The sequence below is a fragment of the Furipterus horrens genome, unplaced genomic scaffold, assembly GCF_987537825.1.
Source record: "Furipterus horrens unplaced genomic scaffold, mFurHor1.1.pri manual_scaffold_12, whole genome shotgun sequence".
Classification (NCBI taxonomy): domain Eukaryota; kingdom Metazoa; phylum Chordata; class Mammalia; order Chiroptera; family Furipteridae; genus Furipterus; species Furipterus horrens.
This window is the reverse complement of record NW_028327182.1, coordinates 34,514,049-34,537,193: the sequence shown is the minus strand read 5'-3', so window position 1 is coordinate 34,537,193 and position 23,145 is coordinate 34,514,049. Positions and strand designations below refer to the sequence as shown.

Genomic DNA, 23,145 nt, shown 5'->3' with positions numbered 1-23,145 from the left:
TGATGTAATGCAAATATTCAAGGTCAAGTTTGAGTTGACAGGTCATGACAGGGAAGTGGTCTATCTCTGTCTTAAAATTCAAAACTATAACCTCTAGCACCACTATCTGGGAATATAATTATTTTAATGTTCTGACCCCTATGAATATATTGCTTGTAAATCACAGCTCTTTGATTTGAACACTATTGCTTAAAGTAGGGCATAACCTGGCTATTTTAAATAAACCTAAAAATATTTGTTAGTTTGAGTTTATTCTTCTGTATCAATCATGAGAACATGGAAATAGTTTTCAATATTTTTGGTGATGATATGCAACATAAAAAGTTATTTGTTAAGTGGATGTTTCATATAAACTTGTGTTTCAGACTTAAGGTACATAAAAATATTACAAAATTATAATTTTAACTTTATGATTTTTATTCAAGAGTCAAAAAATGGCCAAAAATCAAAACTCTTAGTAGTCTGTGGTTAAAAATTTAATGTCAATTCTCCCTTATTCATTTATTCTCATATGGGAGTCATTGCAAGTAGAACATTATATACGAATTAAGTAAAATGCAGTGATTAGGTAATAGAAAATAAAGCAAATAAGAAAATACAGAAGGGGGTGAGAAAAGAGAGTACCCTGAAGAAGTGGATAAAAAAAGCATTTTGTAAACAGAGTAAGTTAAAAGTTTTGTAATAAAAATTAGAAGACTGTGACTAGGAAACCCCCCTCCCTTTTTTTTTCTTCTGTGTTATATTCAAAGTTTTGTGAACTTGGGGAGCAGAAGAAAGGGGGAGGTACTGCAGGGAGGGCTGAGTAGAATTATTTTACGGAGGGACAGGAAGTAGGTTTTTAAAAAGATTTTATTATTTTTTTAGAGAGAGGGGAAAGGAGGGAGAAAGAGAGGGAGAGAAACACTGATGTGTAAGAGCTGCCTCTCACAATCCCCCAAACAGGGACCTGACCAGCAACCTAAGCATGTGCCCTGACTGGGAATCGAAGCGATGACCTTTCAGTTCACAGGCTGGTGCCCAATCCACTGAGCCACACCAGCCAGGGCAAGACAGGAAAGAGTTTCATAGCAAATGCCAACAACATGAAAAATATGATATGGAGACATAGTCCTTCAGTTAGTCACCCCAAATTTTCAAAATTTTATCAAATGCAATTTCATCATATCCCTGAAAGTTGGTAACAATATAACAAAAGAAGAAAGAAAATAATAATTTATATATATAATATATATATATTTGTGTGTGTGTATATATATGTATATGAGTATACATATTAAATGAAACCCTAAAGTATCATCATAAGTGAGTGTAACCAACCTCAAAATGGAGATTTAATGATAGGAGAAAAGAGCAGGAGAAAGAAAGCTCGATAAAAATCTTAAATTTAAGTTTCAGCACAGCTAATATATAACAATGGCAAGTCTTCTCACCTCTTCAGACCCCATCTTCTATAAATAGGAAGCTGAAACAAGATAATTATCAAGATTTCTGAAGACTTTTATTCATTTTCAACCTCACTGCCACCCCCCCCAAAAAAACTATATTTCTAATGTCAGATCTAAAATATGAGATGAACTGAAGTAAGTGATTAGAACAAAAAACTGAAGCCACTCTCGCAATATGCTGGAATACATAGCTCTAGAATAAGTCATAATTTTGATTTTACATTTTGACCTTAGAGAACATAAAAATCACAGTTATATTTCTAAAGACTCCATGGACTTCACTTAAGGCTAGAGTTTCAATATATCTTTTAAATCAAGAAAATTTCCCATAAATATCCTTTGGTTAAAAAAAGAGATGAACATGAAAGGTTTGTGAGTAATAATGATGTGAAAAGCTTGACATTTTCTTTCCTCTTTTCTACGGTATTAAAATCTCCTCAAGAGAGTTAACACTGAGAGACGGTACTTACCACAACAGCAAACTGCTCTGGTTCACATAAGTTGTTATAGTCACTCTTGAACTGAGGTAATGAATTTAATTGTTCTTGATCAGGAAGATGCTTTATTAAGTTCTAAAAATTAAAACCAAAAGAAAATATCTTCATTAAATGTGCTGCTCGAATTCTAGGAAAATTTATTAATAAACTCTGGGAAGGAAATCAGTAAGGAAATTAATCTTTATACTTTTATTTCTAGGTAACCTCCCTTTACACTACTAAGCCTGAAGCTGCATTCTCTGCGTCTAGAAAGCAATTTTCTTCTTCTCTATCCAGACATATTATATATTCAAATCAAGCACTACTGAATGTTTATTTGATTAGCTGTATAATTGAGAAAGAAGAACTCAACCTATACCAAAGAAACAGCTTTCTCACCTGGATAAATGTGATCAATTACATTTCAGCTTTAGGGAATTAAATGTCAGAAGTTTCAGGCAAAGCCAAACAAATTTAACACTTCACTCACAGTGATAAAAGAAATTATCATATTGCCATTAAAAGGCAAGGGAAAGAACAGAAAAGAAATCAAGAGTATTATAATGACAGTTCTTGTAAGATTTAACCAAATGAGTACGGTTTTAATAATAAAAATAACGGTATCACTAAAATAAAGAGACAGTAATTTTTTTAATGTGAGAGAAAATTTGAAAAGCATTGGAGACACAGAATGATCTACCTTGCAGACAAAAGCATATACAGATAGAGATCCTTTAAGAACTTAAGTGCCCATGGCTGTAAGGCCCTATGCCTGTGTCATCTGCAGTACAGAAACCACATACTCAGTTGGTCATTGTGGCCCCTTTGTCCATGCACAGCCTTTCCCAAGCAACACACACACACACAAGAAACACTCCCAGTGGAGAAAGACCACAGAAATACATGTAATTATACTTCCCTTTAGAACTTAAACAATTACACAATCTCTTGAACAAAGTCTACACAGATCCTCTGTGTCAAAATATAATTGACTATAAAGTTATAACCAGTTAGTGTACTGATAATAAAATTAAGAAAAAAAGAGAGGTGGTGCTCACAATCATAAATTACAGTATCGGTATATTTTGTGCATGTTAAAATTCAGGTACAAATTTAAATTAAGGCTACATCATGCTATACATATTAATGGGGGGAAAAAATTCCTCAAAGGTGTTATTAGTTAAAAATAATGTTAGAGAATGTTGTGTATTAGTTAGATCAAAGAACAAGTTTTAGACTCACTGTGCATCTTTGAACAAAAACTTGGTTGACTGGTCAAAAACAAACAGAAAGTAGCAATTTAAGATCCCTAAAAAAATATTCACTATTAATACTACCAAGTGAATAAAAACATACAGATATATAATTTAAGATCCCTAAAAAAATATTCACTATTAATACTACCAAGTGAATAAAAACATACAGATATATATAAATAGAAATTTCTCTTAGGAGAACTGCCTGAGACGAAAAGACCTGGTTATTTATATTTTCTTATAATCATTCTAGTTGACAGTCGGATTATCTGAATTATTTATTACATCAGGTCTCTAAATTTCTTCAGCATTCTTTATATGACCATCCAACCCCCTTGAATATTTTCAGTTAATATATAATTAAAATTTTAATCTCATCAGAAATTTAATTTTTCACTTCATTATTTTTTCTTCCAAAAGTAATACAACTATTGTGATTTGTAAGAGCAGAGGCCCAAATTTCCTTTCTCTCTCCCTTCACCACATTCCTCGTACACTTCACAAATCCTAAGATCCTATCAAGCTAAACTACTCTTCACCATTGCCCACACACACCCAACTTTTCCCTCCCTCACAGCTCAGGGTTTTATTACTGCCAGAATGACTGCCCCTCACCATGTTACTAACACAACCTCTCTGTGCTTTTCCACAGCGACACCACACTCAACCCCTGGGTGCCTTTACCTCCACACATACACACACCTAGCACTCCCCTAACACATTATGTAGTTCTATAACTATTGTAAACCAGCTATGGTTGTCTTATACTTTAATTATATATATGTGTGCGTATATATATATGTGTATATATATATACGCACACATATACATATATATGTATGTATGATACATATATCATCTCCCTTGACAGAATAGCAGTTCCAAAGTCTGTGTTTGAATGAGCCTAATACTATGTCCTGCACATGGTAGGCATAACACACACACACACACACACACACACACACACACACACACACACACAGCTAAATAAATAAATTAATATAAGATTGATGGAACAAAGGTAAATGGGTAAAGGATGAGGTGGGAAAATGACACCAATGCTGACATCTTGTTATATATGAATAAATAAATAGATCAATAAATCTGCCCAAATGAAATCATGACAGTGAACAAAACCTACCAAAATGGTGATGATGACAAAGCAATGCTCTTTCCATGCCCTGTTCAACACAGGCAGTTTTTCACTTTACAATAAGGAACATGTTTTTAAAATAAAAAAAAATGAAACTTCAAATACTATGAAATTCTTTTTTTTTTTTTTTTTAGTAACTATAGGAAGACTCTGTTTATGTCCAAACTGAAGTTTTAAATTTTAAATTCATAAGACTTGTTTTATATTTAGTAAGTATGTTATGCAGAATAATGACCTAACCTCCCCCACAATGTCCATATCTAATCCCCAGAATCTGTGACAGTATTAGGTTACATGACATAGGGAATTCTTGCAGTCGGCCTTAAAACAGGAAGATTACCCTGAATTATCTGGATGTGCCCAATGTAATCATAAAGGTCTTTAAAAGTGGAAGAGGAAGACAGAATAATCAAGTGAGCGGGAGATATAACTGTAAAAGAAAGGAACAGAGAGATCTAACATCGCTGGTATGGAAGATAAAGAAATGTGCCCATGAGCCAAGGGAGCCATGAGGAATCAGAAAAGAAAAAAAAAAAAAAAAAAAAAAAAAATATATATATATATATATATATATACACACACACACACACATATATATATGTATATATATCGCCTATGGAAAGAAAGCAAGTCTACAGACACCATGATGTTAGCACAGTAAGACCCAGGCCAGATTTCTGTTCTATAGAAACCTAAGATAATACACATTTGCATAATTTTAAGCCATTAAATCTATGGTCAAGCAGTAATAGAAAACAAATATATTAATAAGTTATATGGAACTTAATGTTCTTTGGACAGGAATTTCAAATGGAATTGTTTTTCCATCTCTGTAGAACAAAAGCCACATGATCATCCAAACCATTCATGCAAGCAAGTTAAAAGCTACTCCATAAATATTTAACAGATGATGTATCATAAAAAATGAACATGTATTAAGTAGAAAATTTTTCTTTAAGAAACTTAAAATTAATTAAGATCAAGGCACATATACAATCAGCAATTAATAAGAATAAAATTCTAGTAAAAAGAAATTGCTAAAGAAAAAGTATTTACATAAAAGTTGTTAAATTGGGTAAATTATGTCTCAGAGATTCACAACACAAATCACTAATGGGATTATATTCCCACCACATTTATAAGACAAGATAGGAGAGGCAAAACCAAGAGTAAGTCCTAAGATTACAATTTATTGATAAACTAAAATGTCTAGAACAATTTTAGGTGTTGAAACTAACAAGTAATCCTTAATTTCTTTTTATTGCTAAAACATCATTTTCCTTCCATTATAAAAATAAAAGATAATAAACTGAAGAGGTCATCCTCTTGCTATATAATTTGTGTTTGATTCTCCAACTTTAAATTTTATTTAGATATGCTTTATGTGGAATTCGGCAAGTAACTTTGGCATCACACTAGCATGTCTTAAAAAACACCATGAGTAGAATCCATTTAAAAAATCTCTCAGCCTTCTAAATGAACTCAGAATACTATGCAAACTATCTGTAATATTCACAGCACAAAGAACTCCAGTAGGGATTGTTAGTAAGGTTACTGTAAAGGGAGAGATATCTACCTCAATCTTTTATATTAAATAATAATACAACTTTATAAGACATAAAAGCCTAAGGAAAACATTCTCAAAAGATTATACAACTAAATTTAAATTAATGTATTACTAGTCTTAACTGTAACAAAAAAAAAATGTAAAATTAAACAACCTGACTTTCAGAAAACAGTCATTTAAAATAATTGAAATGCAATCATTTTGATAGCATTATGTTTAGTTTGCAGTTAAGAGAACATTCAGAGTTTTATCTCCTGGCAATGCAGAAGTTATACTAAGGCTAATTATGCAGCAATGATTTTCCAGTTGAATGATTTGGTTTAAGAAGTTTGCTTCACTTACAGATTTCTATTTAACGAGAAGCTTGCAATGAAATGTGGGAATGTAAACTCTCTGACTGTTAGTTTACCTGAATCATAGGCTCTGCCAACTGTGTTTCATCCACTTCCAATATCATCATTTTGATTTTTTCATATGGCACCCGAAAAGAGCTCAGGAAGATTGCTGAAAGGGGGGTGAAGGGAAGAGTTCATAATGAATAAGGTAAGAAAAACGAGTCTGAGATGCAGTTCCATACATAAAGTCAAAAATAATTCCTAAAATAAGAGATTTTAAAACATTTAATAAAATTATGGTGGAGGAAACTTCCATTCGCACATTTTATACTTCTCCAGTTTTAGAACTATATCATTATGCTGATTCTGAGGTTGATTATTAATGAATAATTATTAGCTTACCATAGCCAATTTTCAAGTGATTCAAAATAAAGTATGTTTGGTTCAGTGTAAAAATATCACATTATGAAGAAAAGAACAAAAAAACCCAATATGTACATATAATATTTGTCATAACATGTGTTATCAACTTGTAACAATATCTTCTAGACCTATGAAATAGTTCACAAAAAACTATTTTAAGAAAACCGCTTAGGGCATTAACACTTTTACAAGTTGTAATAATACTTCACTGTCCAGAAATATTTCAGACATTATGCCAGAGAACTAGCCTTTGCATGTAACTAAAGCTTAAATATCCAATATTAGAGAATAAATTTTCATGAAAAACTATCCAAGTGAATTATATGGAATAATATGAGAATTCCAACATTATTTACTTTATTGCTAATTCATATATCTAGTGTTAAAACACAATGATCTTCTCAAAAGCTATTGCAGTATGTAAGGGTATTTTCACACTATTAGATTTAATGCTTTGGCTGTTCTATCTTATTCTACTACTACTATGTTTCTTTTCCTTCATGACACATGTCACTTCTTGAACATACCTACAACTTGCTAACCATGGGCCCACTAATTTATTTTATATACTGAATTATTCTTCATAATGCTCAGAAAATATGATCTACTTCTTAGAGTAAGGTTGCATTCCAGATTCCCGAGGATACCATGTATTGTCTACAGCTGAATAACAAATTCACCATCTATGTTCTTCTCACCAGCTTCATTCCACATTTCGGAACTCAAACAATTCTAAGTGTGGGATTATAGTGCTCTAAATTATCTATAAAATACGGATATGTGTAATCCTTAATATCCCAAGAACAAGATGGAATAAAGGATCCAAATGATATTGTGATAGGTAGATAATTGAATTATAAAAGGATAACCCCATAGTAGATATTAGAATTAGAAAGCACAAAAATATGATAACTGATATACACTCTTGAAGAGTAATCAATGAATACTTGATAGGGACAATCATGTACATCCAAATATGGTGCAAATGATTGCAGAATTAAATGTAAATATCAGCAACAAAAAGGAATACTAGAAGAAATTTAGCATAGCAAATTAGCTCTTTTATGGTTAGAGAAGAACTTCTTAATCATAAAAACCAATGGAAAACATATGCAAAGATTGATATCTGACAACATGAAAGAAAAACACTAAGTCAAAGAATCAATACTTAAAACAATTAAAAAGCAAGAAGGCTGAAAGGATAAACCTATTTCAAAATTCAGAGCACTTGTTTACCTTCATTTAGAATACCAAAAGGTCCAAATAGAAAAATGGGCAAAATATGTGTAAATTCAATTAAAAGAATAAGAAAAAAAAATGAACAAAATAAACATGCTAAAATCTCAGGAAGAAGCAAATTGAGAACACAAATTGTAGTATCCTTAAAATTATTGATTCCACTTGAAATCTCATCTATGGAAACAACAACATATAGAGAATGTTATAGCATTAAATAAAATACTGTAATCAAAAGGACAGAATTGCACTACTGGCAATATAGTAATTGAGAGAGAAAGAAATGATAGTTTTATATTTTAGGCAGTAAGGCAAAGTAGAGAGATACAGTAGTCCCTCTCTATATTGTGGTTAACTTATCACAGCCTCGCTATCGTGGGATTTAAAAAAATATTATATTTAATTATTTAACGCTGATTTTTTGCTATATCGCGGGATTTTGCGATACTGTATACGTATGTTGTTAAAGTTATGTTTGTTTAAGGGTGTAGAATACGTTTAAGAACATAAGTAGTGTTTATAGAAGTGTGGAAAAGGTTAATAAGGGAGTGGGAAAGGTTTATAAGTGTGTGGGAAGGGTTTATAAAGCCTTAAAATATATATAAAGACTAAAATAAATGTAAGGTTCCTACTTCGCGGATTTTCACCTATTGCGCAGGGGTGTGTGTGTCCAGAACGTAATACCCGCGATAAGTGAGGGAATACTGTACTTAAAAAAAAGAGATCTATAAATATATTTTTAAATCTTAATATTATATGAATTTCTGAGCTGTCCTGAAGGTAAGAAAAGCATAAATCCTAGGAGAAAGTAAGTATTTAAAGAAATGAAAGAAAAAAAAAAAAAGAAATGAAAGAAAAGTTTGAAACACTGGGCATAAAAATAAGACATTACTAAAAAGAAACAAAATGATTTAAGGGGAAAAAGTCAAACTTTTAGAAATCATATGTATAAATAAAACTACTGAACTTACAGACTGAACATATGAATTAGACATAAGATGAAGAATTTGTGACATAAAACACTGCAAAAGAAGCTATCCAAAGTGTAACACAAAGATGGTAAAATACAAGGTTACAAGATATAGAAGATTAGTAAAGATACCTAAAAACTACCTACTTAAGAGTTCCAAAAGAAAATCACAAAAATAACAGAAAATAAGCATATATGAAAATATCAGAGACTTTTCCAGATTTAGAGACACAAAACATCAGATCAAGAAGGTTCAACAAATCTCAAACAATAATTCTTTTTTAAAGCCACACAAGATAAGATTCTTTTAAAACATCAGCATTTGGGACATTGCAGAGTAGGCACACTCCCGCATTGAAGGAGGAAGAGTAAATTGATGCAATAGGTATGTATTTAGAGCAGGGGTTGCCACACATTTTCTGTAAAGAGCCACATAGTAAATATTTTGATTTGTGATCTATACAGTCTCTGTCACAGCTACTCAACTCTGCTATTGTAGCACAAAAGCGGCCATAAACAATGTGTAAATAAATGTGTTAGCTAAATTCCAATAAGACCTTGTTTTAGAAAATAGGCATCGGCAGTGAAAGACAACTACCTATCATCTCACCTATATGAGTAACCTAATGGACAAAACAAACGAACAAGCAAAATAGAAACAGAGGCACGGAAACCAGGAACAGACTGACAGTGACCAGAGGGGAGTGGGGTGGGGGAGAAGGGGGGAATGTAGGGGAAGGCTTTAGTCAAGGAACTAGTATAAATGACCCATAGACATGGACAACAGGGTGGGATTAACTGGGTGGGTGGAGGGACAGGAGAGAAAAAATTGGGACAACTGTAAAAGAACAACAATAAAAAAAGGCAAGCAATAAAAACTGGCTTTGGACAAGATTTAGCCTAAGGACCACAGTAAGCCACACCCTGCCTTAGTAGCACCAAAAATGGGAAACTCAAACGCAGCCAAACATTGAATGAATAAAATATGATATTAAAAATTTACACTGCAGATAGACATACTTTATTCCCTTACTTTCCTCTATATTTATAATTCATCCACTACTTTCAGGTATTATTCCATAATTAAAATAGTATACATAGTGAACACCTATTTAGAAAGACTGAGTAATAGTTTTTTTTTTAATAGTTTATGAATTCTTTGTAGAAAACATTTGCTATAACAAAAAAAAAAAGAATAATTTAAAATGGCCTAATGCATAAATACAAAAGATAGCATAGACTTTAATTTTTTTAATATTTAAAAAGATTACTAATAATATAACTTGATTAAAGCCTCCAAAACACCCATTAAAATTAATGTTTTTACTAACATGCATCTTAGCCTTCAAAATGTGACTTATATAGAATCCAGTGGGAGGCTCTGAGTTCAGTGAAGGAGTGTAAAGAGAGCAGATTTTGCAACCAGTCACACGTTTCCTTCAGGGGAGCTTATAAATATTTACACCTTTATGCTACTTTGTAGATTACTAGGTTTCTCCCTTGAAATCTAATACGTGCTCCAAAAAGTCTGCTAAAGCATATGAACCTTGCAAATCTCCCATGCCATCTCTTGATCCTAGAATGGCTAGAATTCTGTTTCATTCTGGGCCCAGAGTCTTTGCCAAAACATTTATGCACTCAAAATATAGGGAGTCCTGTCCACCTTTAAATAAACAGGGAAATAAATGAGTAATTTTAGATCCTTTCCTTAAATTTCTATAGACTATTTCAGGTAAGAGAAATCTAAAAAAAATTATATGTCTAAGAGACAAGATAAAGTCTTGTCACTATCATAAGACTCTGTTCTCAGAATTAAGTAACTCAAAAGACTGAATTTTTCATAGATAAAAACCAGCTGTGAACCTATAATTACAGTAAAGATTTTAATGCTTCTAAAGCTTCTTAAAGCTTAATTTATAACACTGGGTGTAATCAGAGAGGGCAGAATAATATAGAATGGATTACATCATAATATGGCAGGCAGTATAAGTTCTGGACCTTTTGATCTTATACTTTAAAACATGATTGATGAATAAACAAGCGGATATATATCCTCTAGCTAATGCAAACAAAACAGTATCCTGTTCAATGATGATGTAATTTTATTATCCCTAAATAGGAATTGATACAACATATACCTATTGAACATTTTCAGAATAAGCAATCTTATCCAAGTCACTGAATTGTTACACCCACCAGATTCACTATCTATAATGGCAACACTACTACCTAAGCCATGGGCTGTAGTAAAGATTCAAGAGCAAAATACAGAGCTAACATATACAGGTAATAGTAATTACTATGAAAATTAAGTGTAAAATCCTATTATTTAGCACATGTTCTGTAATATAAAAATAATATTAAAGAACCCTGTCCAACAAGTCACATATTCAACTTCACGATGAATATGTAAGCTAACTTATCATGCCTGAACCGTCTAAAAAGCACTCGATGCAAAAATGGTATTTCTTCAGGACCCATGAGGCTATTTATAGAGTCAAGACTAGGAATCTGTAATGCAGGTCATGGGCATTTTTAAAGAAAATAACCATCTCTTTCAGACCACAGAACACAAAACTTTTTGACATTATCCAAGTTAATAATGCTTTAAACTGAGACAATGTTCCTTGAAGGGGGAAAATTCCCTGAAATATCTGTATTATGTAATACAAAACTTCAGTGGTCGAAACACAAAACAAAAATAAAAAGTGGTTTCTAATTCAGACTACGTGTCCATCACTCACATCTGAAGGACAGGGCGCTCTTACTGATGATCCTCCCATCAGGATGATGGACACCGTTCTGACTGCCCTTCTGGGTGAATGGAAAGGACACTGAAGCTTCTAGCACAGCAATTACATGCTTCCACACAAAAATGACCTCATCCCCACTTGCACTGTCATTGGCCCAAGCAAGTCAAATAGTCAACACCTGACTTGAAAGAGGAAGAGATGTGCAACCAACTTGTGGGCAAAAATGATTGTATGTGTTGGCCAACAGCGTTAATGTCTGCACGCTATTACAGGGGTCTCGGCAGCCCACACTAGAGGAAAGGGTGGCCCTCGTCAGAGTGACTAGGAAAGGAAGGAGGTTCCTAGACTTCCACAAGAGAAATGTCACCTCCGCCTTTCACACACATTGCCTTAACTCCCTCTTTAATAGATAGCATGGATCTTTATACTCTCAACAACAAAAAATTTTGTTCCAATACTTGCTAAAAGCTTACTTGAGGTATGTTATAATTGAAAGGCAGATAAAAAAAAAGCCATGTTAACTGTTTATGCCTCTAGATTCTCCACATTATATCCCACTTGCACCATGAGAAAATAGTATGTACAGATAAAGTATCTTAATTTCCAAGAGAACTATCTTTGATGCATTTAAGCAGCAGTTAGAAATGAGTTAGAAGCAAAACTATCTTCTCCCACAGTAATTCAGTCAGGAAGACAATTCAATACTAAGTATTTAGCTCCTTATAACAGTAATTAAATCTAAAATACTTCCAGTCAGTACTTTTGAGGAAAGGCTTTGAACTGTTCAGATGGAATAATGAAATTCACTTTACTCATCATTCCTTATTTCCTTTAATATTCCAACCTCCTTTATGTGTGGTCAAGTATTACAAATAATAGAGATTCAGAGGTATAAGAGAAATAACCCACTACAAATTTATTTCAAAATAAATCATCACTTGCTTCTTTAATTCTTTATTTATATACTTAAAAGAGAGAAGTTAAAGAGTAATTTGTTTGTTTTTTCCCAGTTATGGGAGATATATTTTCATCCTAAATCCTTTTCTTAGTTTTATTTTATAACATGCATTAATCTTTTGAAGAATTTAAACCACAGATCACCTAAAGGAAAGGTATCTTTGAATTTATTATACAAATTATAAAAAATAACAAAATAAAGAACAAGTCATAAAAAAATGAAATAATTTAAAGAAACCACCTCTAGTGTTTTACTGACTTAATGGTACTAAAATATTATACTTACAAAGGTTCTGGGCAACTTTAGAATCTAGAAATTTAAGTTCTTTAATTTTTTTCTTGAGAGCTTTCTTTTCTTCACAATCTTCCTCTCCTCTTCTCTCTGTAAAACCAAGGATAGATCCATGTCAAGGGTAATAATAAGGCACTCAACTGCTAAAGGGCACAATGTGAACATTCTATCATCAAAAAATCTAAAAAAGATATAAAACTTTTAAATCACATAGTTATAAAAATAATAATAGATATCCCAAGACCTAAATTATTTCAGATAGTCACTGGAGGCTCCTATGTGAGAAAAACTACTAAGAGTAAATATTTGAAGATCTAAGAGAAAAAACAAAAATACATCTAATGTGCACTATGGAAACCAGTACCATTGAGTGTAAGAATAAGTACAGTTAGTTCATTTGAACAGTATACAAGATATAATTATAAAATGTATGTATAAACTTACACTTAGGATGGGTGAAGAAATTACCTCTAAGAGTGCTAAACAAAAACAAGCACACAGCTGTTTTATGTTTGATATTCCATGCTTATTTAAAAATATACCTCAAACAAAACTGGATCAGTAGGCTGTTTACAATTCATTATCCAAATGTTTGAAAAATAGTCAAAGTTTTATACTCAGTTTCTTTTAGCTGAGTGTTTTAAAATCAACAATTGCATTTAACCTCTCTATCCTTAGTAATAAATACATGCATGCATACATACATACATGCATACATCATGCTAAACAACAATGTATGACCTGTAGTTACGGCACAGTAGTTGAGAGTCAAGGTTAACAGCTGTAATCAATAAAGGGATCCTGTCATCTTTTTTGTTGTGACATGAACAGTGCTTCCAATCAAAATCAGTCACCTTATAACATCAAAATCAGTCACCTTACAACATTAGGATCTTGGTAACAAAGAACAGTGGAGCCAAGTTTTTAATTAGATATGTACAAATAAATCACTAATATTGAGAAAAATAACTTCAAAAAGCATTTTACATACATAAGGATGGCACATTATAATTACATGATTTTTAATATCAGCAAAGCATGTTATAATTACTTGTTCTGGTTCATGTGAATCAGGGATCTAAAGTCATAGTCTTCAAATATTTATTAACTATCTATCATTTTATGCATAATCGCCAGTTTCTCAACTGATTTTACATTATACTTTCATCATACACTTGTTTTTCTGAGGTCCTAATTCTGTTGCATTGTTCTATGTACTGCCCCTGTGCTACTATTACTCTGTCTTAGGCACTGTTAATTAATATCTTCCTAAGTGGCTATTCAAACTTTTCTTCTCTTTCTAAATGTTCTTCACTCTTCTTACTCACTTCTTTTTCCATGTGAACTTTAGAGGTATTCAAAAGTTCCAAAAATAAAATCCATTTGAATTGTATTTTAATTTCAAGGCATTTGTAAATAGATTAGGGAGATCTGATATGTTGACAATTATCAAACTCCCAATCATGAACATGACATGTGTCTATAATTATTCAACTTAACATAGGCAACAATATTTATTGTTAGTGTTAGGTGTACTAAATGTGTCTAAATTATACTTTACAGTATTCGGGGGTGGGTGTTGGTTAATTCTACTTTTACCCACCATATTTTGTAACTAGTTACTGCTGGAATAAAAAAACTGCTGAATTTTGCATGCATGTTTTATAATCAGTGGCTTTATTCATTTATTCTTTCATTCAAATAAGAAATATTTAGTAAGCACCAACTGAAAGGGTCTGTGCGAGGCAATACGGAAATAACGCTTAGGCACAATAGACACCTGGCCTCACAGAATTTAAGAGCCAACAGAGGTGAATACAAAGTAAACGGCAATTACAATACATAGATACATGTGTAACATTTTGTTAAAAATCGCATGAGAATCAAGAATAGCCCCTTAACCCATTCTTGTCAGGGACAGTTTTCATAGAATAAATAATACCTAATCAAGAGCTTACGAGAGAAAAGGAGACAGGCAGGTGAGAAGGTTTGGGGGTGTGAAGGGAGGAAGGTACAAGTAATGGAAGGTCAAAAAAGTGCAAGAACATGAAGGGCACAGAAAGAAGTGAGAATATGAGCAAAGAACATTGAATGGAAATCAATGACACCGGACACTAATCGGGCACCAGATCATGCAAGATTTTAAACCAGGCCAAGAAGTGTGGATTTTATCCTCCAAGCCCCGAGGAGACACTTAAGGTATGAGCATGTGAGAGACATCAAAATAACTGCATTTTAGGAAAAACTCAGGCTTTTGGAGGTGAACTGAAAGAGTGACAAAAGTAATTAATGGTGGAAGGTAAGTCAGAAGGGAGCGACAGTAATCCAAATGACAGTAAATGGCACACTCACCTAGAGAAGTGGCAACTGGGTGGAGAGAAGGGATGAGTTCCAAAAGTAGAATCCAGCTCACATCTGTCTACTGAATCCAACTACCTACTCTCAGCATCTCTACCTTGATATCTAACGCTCAACTTCAATCTGACATGTCCAAAACCACACAAACACCTCCACACCTACTCTTCAAGCTTGAAGTCATCCTCCTTTCCCTCAAAACCACATTCAACCCATCACTGGGTCTGGCCAATTCTAACTACAAAATATTCACTAAAATCAGCACTCCTCGCCATCCCCCTGGCTGCTGCTTGTCCCCTGCTTGTGGCTACCATTCAGTTTCACCTGGACCACAGTTGCTTCTAATACATCTCCCACTTCCAGGCTTCACAAACTGCATGCAGTCTTTTCACTACAACACAGCAGAAGAATCCTGTTAAACCTTAATGGAAAACCCTACTTTTACTGTATAGCAACCTCCTCCCCCCAGTAACCATCATTCTTACCCTTTTCCTCATCCAAAGCACTTACTCTTCACACATCGTCAATTTGATAGTTTCTTTCCTCTATTAGAAAAAAAGTCCCTTAAAAATAGAAACTTTGTTTACTATTATATTCGTAGCACCTAGAATAAGGCCTGGAACATAGCAGGTGCTCAATAAATGTCTGTGAGATGTACATATGTATGTGTGTTTGTGTGTAACTATATATAAACGTGCAAAATAAAGGGGAAAGATGGGGGCACACAGGTTTAGACAACCAGGTAGATGCTGCCGCTGTTTGTTTAATTCAGAAGTAAATGAGCAACAGGTGTGACCTAGTCCAATTTTAAACATGCTCCATTTGAAGAGCTCTTATACATATACATGGTGCTGCTATACAAGAAGCAGTTAGACGTAAAGATTGGAAAAGAGAAATCTAGAATGGAGATACATACTATGAGACCTGTTAGTTATTCTGGTCACTGTTGTAGGTTTCATGGCTACTAGCAATAATGACACATTTGTTTCCTTAATCCAAGTACTTAATTTTTTTCCTTGATTTGTATATTGGTTAAAAGTTTCAAGTGAAGGCTAAAAAAAATTATGTTAGTGGACTTTGTTTCCTTAGCCTAACTACATGGCCATCCTCTATGTTTTATAAAATGTATTTATTTTATTTCCTTATCTTTATCACCTAGAAAAGGGCAGATTCTAATTTTTTTCTGTTTATTTCTTCACTCCAGTATCCTTTCACTTTCTGACACATTTTTAGTCTACCTAAAGAAAAGTCAAAGAAACTAGTAATCTCTAACTAGCATTTGTTGAGCATCTATTAGACACTGCTCTCAACACTTTTTTGAGTAATTCTCATAATAATCATACTAACGGTGAGAAAAATAATGCTTAGGTCAAGTAATTAAGAAACAGAGTCAATAAAAGAATTTAAGATCTCTAGACTTTGATGCTAATGTTCTTTCCACTAATTATTAAACATATTAGATGTCACATTTTTTTTTGTAAAAGTGTACCTAGCAATCTTGAGTACTTCAACTTCCAAATTAGAGACAAAAGTAATATTAATCAATTCTGTCTTTTTAAAAATGACAAATTTGACTCTTGCTGAGTTTAATGTATCAGCACACCAATAATGCAATGAAATTATGTTTTTTTCCCTTCTCTTCTCTGCTACTGCATAGTTGAAGGATGGCTGGGAAAAGATGGAACTGACAGAGTGAGCAGAACATGGACAAAGGAATAAGAAGTTTTCTTAGAAAACAAAAGGATTTTTTAAAAAACAAGGTAAAATATGCTTTTATTAATACGAAACCAGAAAATCAGCCGGTTATCCAAATAAAATGATTTGGATAAATTCTTTTATATGGATGAATAATGAAAAATGATTTTGAAAAACAATTGCAGCCAGGTAACAGACTGCCTCAAACCAGTGGAAAACCAGGGAAAATGTTTATGCAAAGGTCACTGCCAAAGCACTCTCTAAATGTTGACAACAATAAGAGGATGTATTAAAGAGGAATAAGAATAAAGGAGGACACTTGGTGGGAATAAAGCTTTTCACAAAATCTTAATTCAGCTACCCATGCTGACAGCATCTCTGTGAAATACTCGCCAGAAGAGAGTACTGGGTCCCTCGGGGAACTTGGGCCTGGAATCTAGACACCAAGGACTGCGTTCCCTGGCCCTGCCAATCCCAGCCACTGAACTTCACTGTGGTTTACATCCTTCATCTATGACCTGGGAACCCTGGCCCTTTGAGGGAAGTTACAGGAATGGAATGAACTGATAATTACCTTCCTGTGTCCTTCCCCTACTTTCAGCAGTGACAGAGAAATAAGGACAAGAATCAGAATGCCTAACCACAACTCAGGATCCTACAGGGCAGCACGTTATAAGATTCATCCTGCACACTGTTGGATCTCCTCTTCTAAAGCCAATACACTAAAAGACTAGATTTTTGCAAGTATAAGATGAAACTCCGAATCATAAAGTCAGATTATTAGTGCCATCTATACTTGTGATCTAGTCTTTTTGCCATTAGAGGTGTGGTTTAAAATATAGTATACACAGGGTTTGGTACTACCTGTGGTTTTGGGCATCCACCGGGAGTCTTGGGACATATCTGCTGCAGATAAGGAGGACTACTGTATCACTGAACACTACTAATATGTGTTTGTTCTGTTTGCATTGATGTATTTAATGTCAATGTTTTTAAAATACTAACATTTCAATTCTTTTCTGGCATTCATTTAGCACAAATGCTATTAACTTTTACATATTTACAATAAATTACCTTTTGTTCATTAGATATTTTACACTGGTCTTGAGAGGACGGAAGTATACCTGATTAAATAAGCATTCTCTATGGCACTGACAGCCAATGAAGTCATCTCAACTACAGAAATAAAGCAAGCATAAATCACATATGTAGGAATAAAAACTGAGGCCTCGTACAATCTTCAAATGGGGTCAAAGGTCGGGGCAAAGAGACATTTTTAACTAGATTGTTTGTGCTGTGGTTATTTTTCTTCTTGCTTTCTAACTATTAAAGTTCTAAGGGACTAATACAGAGTGTCAAATTTTATATGGTCCAAGTTGTAGAAACTGACCAGCCCTAGAATATGAAGTTTAATAATCTCATATTAGCACAGAGAATATGAGTGACTGGTCGGTGGTCACAAAGAGCACTTGGTTGTGACCAGCTTCCAGACAGGGGTACTGACCATCACACCCCAGGCCCAGAGCGCCCTCTGGGGCAGGGAATCTGCATGAGGAAAGTGCTGTGCAACCGAGCACATGGGGGAAAGCTAACTCCCCAAGCTCTGCATTTATACTTTATTGAAATTTCCCTTGCTGTACATGGTCTCTGGCTGACAGAGCTGGCAGGAAGGTGAATGGACCTGGAGGAAGGAAGAAAAATGCTTGGTCTCCCGAACACAATGAGTAGGATTTAAAGCTATGGAAAACAACAAGACACTCTAGTTTGACCCAGTACTACCTCTCAAGTGGTGGCTCACTTTGCATGCAGTTCAGTTATACAACCACACAATGTGAATGAAATGTTCTTGGGAACCTGAAGGGTCAGAATCTGAGAATAGCCGAATAGCTGAGAAAGAAAAATGGGTTTTTAAGTGTTACCACTAGTGGTGGCTGTGACAGAATGTGGTTTTAAAGAAGATTTAGGCTGAAGGCAGAAAATATGGACTATGTAGAAGAAGTGAAAACTTAAATTATTTTTTAAGTAGGCAATATCCTCTTGGCAAAATGGCAAACTAAATGCTTTGGTATTGAAAACCATGATTGTATAAATAGCTGTATTCATATCTGATCTGTCAAACCCAGTTTTAATATTTCTAGGCACATAAATAAATGACCGTGCACCTAACTACACAGAAAACAAACAGGGGAGAAATACGCTGCTTTTCTATGCAAATATTAATATATGATTGCCATAACTAATCAGAGTACTTTCCTAGCAAAATGATGTCTGTTTGGCAATTCCAGGCTACAAATGATATAATATATAAGAGTGGCTGGAGCACTAAATAAAATTTTGTGGAATAGATTATTTCATTTATAGCAATCATCAAAAGTATAGCTAATAAATGCATTTTTCTCTTTCTGTGACACTCTATTTCAGTGGAGAATGTCACAGACTAAATAGTTTTGAAGGATTTTTTTCCACAACTAAAGACTTAAAATGGATAAGAAGAAGAATTTCTTATTTAACAAACCCTTAATTAGGGTTGTTGCTAGAATTTTTTTAACCATTACTACAAGTAGAAAGAGATCACTAGGCATTTGGAATATATTTCATAAAAAACTTTGAAAATATACTTCAAAATGATAATGATTCCTACACAGTTGACTTAAAAATATTTGTTTCCCCACCTCTTCATTCCTCTATATAAATTTAAAAATTGGTCAAGATATGTTATAAAATTGTTTAATCTCTAAGGACATTTGAAATCACACAAATTAACAATTTTGTTCATCTCAAAAGTATTACCACTACAAACCAAAAGATCCACTTACTTAAGAAAAACAATAAAGTAAAAGATCCACTTACTTGAGGTCCCCTTGTATGTAACCTCTTCATAATTAAAGGTTTAGACAGCAGAAAATCAGGAGTTCAAACTAAAGAACATATCAAGACCCTTCAAATTCACACATTCAACAACTGTTTGAACTTAACAAGCTATGCACTGGGGATAAAAATAACCCTCAAAGAGTTAAGCCTATTTATGTGTATCTTAGTGTTAACTGTTACAATTAAATTAGTTACAACTTGAGATGAACTTTGATTAAATGGACCAAAGATATGAGGGGTGGAAAAAGTAAAATCAATAGAGTTAAAAACTTAGCCAAAAAACCACTGAAGCCTATTCTCACGTGATCTTTCTTGTCTCACCACGACTGCTCATAAAAATATCTCTAAATTACTTATTATATTACTCAGGATCTCTCCACTTTAAGTACCTGCCCCTTATGAATTCTTTTTCAATGTTGCTCTTTCCCAGTCATGAAATAATATGTCTGAAAAATAATTTCTACTATTGTTTTTGCCAGTGCAACCTACTTCATATATCCTCTGATGTTATTAGAAAGTAGAAATATATCTCTGCTAAAAGAAATTACAAAGCAAAGAGTCTAAAAGTTAATGCATAGCATGCTAATGCATATACAAGAGAATGTACTGAAGAGGGTGAAACATTATAAGATGAACGAGAACTCAGTCTTCATTCCTAATTTAAAAGAAAAATTAAATCCAAATGAAGACAGGTAATTCACGATATCTTGCATGCTGTAGAATGGAAAGACTTAATAAAGCAACTTATTAGTATTTATGCACACAGTGCTGAGCAACTTGGGAATAGAATAGAATAAGTAATAATAAACTATATTAACTAACAGATTAAAAAGTAATGCCATATAAAGAAATAGTGAGCTGACCATCCCTGGTGTATCAGAATGTGAGAAAAACAAAACGATTTCATCAAAATGGCCAGAGTGATTATCCAAAACCTGGTAGAAGAAATGTGATCAGACCTAACAATAACCATTATCCCAAAATATTAAGAATTTCAGGTTTAAGAAGCAGAAATGTTTCCATGACAGCATGCTTATATTGTTCAGGAACTTGTGTTTTTGCAAAAAACTAATCAGAATATGGAACATCAATTCAAATTTGTTTTGCTATTAGAAAAACGAAGCTCTGGTACCCCACCTATGGGCTTAGCATTGCCCTAGAAAAGAGGGATAAATGTCATCGCTGACCAAAAAAATGCTTTTCAATTCAATTCAACCTTTATTACACAGACTTTCTGATAAGTAGTTATCCTTTTTCCCCTAGATTTTTATGTTCTTATCTCTGATAGTTCAGTTGAAAATCCAAGTCATTTCCCCAATTTCACAGTTATCAAATCTCTATTCCTCTGTGTTTTAGAATGCTACCAGCTAGAGCTGGGGATCATTCTGGTCTTCAGTTGACCTACCTAACTGGAACGTCATTATGTGTCTGGTTCTAGAATAAAACATTCTGCTAACTTCTTTCCCACAACCAACTAGATTTGGGAACGTTTTTAAAAAATTAAATCTGGACTTCTGAGACTTGCATACCTCTGATATCTTTCCTTGAAGGTAAATCTCATATTATGCAGATCCTACATAGCCATATAAAACTCCTGGGTCACGTACAGACCTTTCTTCCAGTGCACCACCGTCCCTACATGCAAACCAAATGCAGCTTACATGCCTCCCAACTGTAGGGAAGAGGTCACAGGGCGACTAGCAAGGTTCATGCTATACTGTGATTGGGGAAATGTTTTTAAAAAGTATCTATGAATGTAGAGTTGGTTCTTAAAGAGTACAGGGTACCAGTGGGGAAGATACTAAGTGCCAGAGGTGGATGGTGGTGATGACTGAGCAACTATGGGAATGTACTCAATACCACAAAATGGTATCTATAAAAATTATTTAAATTGTAAAATGTAGTTATGTAAATTAACCATAATTATAAAATAGGGGGGGGGGAGATCTTTATAAGGCTAAATTTCAAATCACTCTTTTTTAATAATGTTAATTTGACCTCTTCTTAATTTGAAAATGGGGACTATCGATATTGGTTTTATTTTCTTAAATTGATAGAGACCTAAGTACCCCCAAAATTATACAACCAGACCAAACTGGGATGACGTAAAATGTAGGTGGTTCCCCCTAGGGCTGGTCAAAACCAGAGACGGTGCTTATTCACCGCGCGGGACACCTCACGCACCCACAGGTGTGACTGCTTGTACAATGGCACAGAGGGTGCCGGTGAAGAGCCCGTCCTCTCCTGTCCCCGCCCTAGGTTCCCTCTCCAAATTGTCCAAAGACTTGAATTCTCAGGCAATTCAGTGCTTTGAGAACCTAGTCACATTTCTATTTTCTTGAATGCTAAATCCCAATTCTTAGATTTTTAAGAACGTGGTAGCCCATGTCAAATTCTCTGTCATGAGAGATACAGAGTGAGAAAGCACGGGTGTATTTTCATATGAAAAAAAGATCTTAGCTCCTCTTTCCAACCTCCTCTTGCCCCTCTACTTTAAAAGATTCAGCATAGAGTGTAGACCTTTTGCTTTCTTCCTTCCTGAAGAGTCAGAGTAGGTAACAGAGTCTGATATTTCCCAGGACTAAAATTGTCCTCATTTCCTTGGTCGTTGCCCCATATAGTATCTGGTGCAACATCAAGTACAGTAATGGATTCTGGACAAAAGGCCAGCCATAGGCCTCAGCCTCAAACCACTTACCTAAGACCACAGAGTTATATTTGTTAATATTCAGACAAAAACCACGTTACAATAAAATGGTGCTTTGTCTTCTTTTTGCTGTGGATCCCTGTACACATACCTCATCAAGGAAAAAAGGAGAGCTAAGCCAAGAGAGGATCAGAAAACCCCTCAATGCTTTATACTCCCCAGAGTCCAATAAAAACTCCTAAGACTAAATTGGAGGAAGATGGTGGCCAAGTAGGTGGAAGCTGAGTCCGCTTGCTCTAGCCCCAACCTGAATTCTTCACTGATTTTCTGACAAAAGACTTGAACAATCAACAGGATCTTAGCTGATAAGAAGCTGTGAGCTAAGGAGTACAGAAGATACTTCACAACGGGGGGGGGGTGGGGGAGGTGGGGGGGGGTGGCGCGCGCCCAGGCAGTAAGAGGATTTTATAAGATGAACAAAAAGAGTCATCTAAAATGGGGAAAAACAAACTTCAATCAAGAGGAAAGGAAGAATCCCCAGACAAAGAGCTAAATGAAATTAAGGCAAGCAATCTATCAGACATATGCCTAAAGGCATATGAAAGGATGCTCAACATCACTACCATCAGAGATGCAAATTAAAACCTCACTGAGATATCACCTCACACCTGTCTAAATGGCCATCATTAATAAGTCTGTGCTGACCAGGATCCA

At 34.1% G+C, this 23,145-nt stretch overlaps 1 protein-coding gene across 1 annotated transcript in view; it reads right to left on the bottom strand.

The window, feature by feature from the left end:
* DIAPH3 (diaphanous related formin 3) overlaps positions 1-23,145 on the bottom strand; it is a 474,633-nt gene that overhangs the window by 244,191 nt on the left and 207,297 nt on the right. Inside the window, exons 18-20 of the mRNA XM_090258348.1 lie at positions 12,858-12,953; positions 6,307-6,401; positions 1,916-2,017 (exon numbers count right to left, since the gene is read on the bottom strand). Coding sequence (XP_090114474.1) covers positions 1,916-2,017; positions 6,307-6,401; positions 12,858-12,953 — 293 coding nt within the window. The remainder of the gene's footprint in view (positions 1-1,915; positions 2,018-6,306; positions 6,402-12,857; positions 12,954-23,145) is intronic.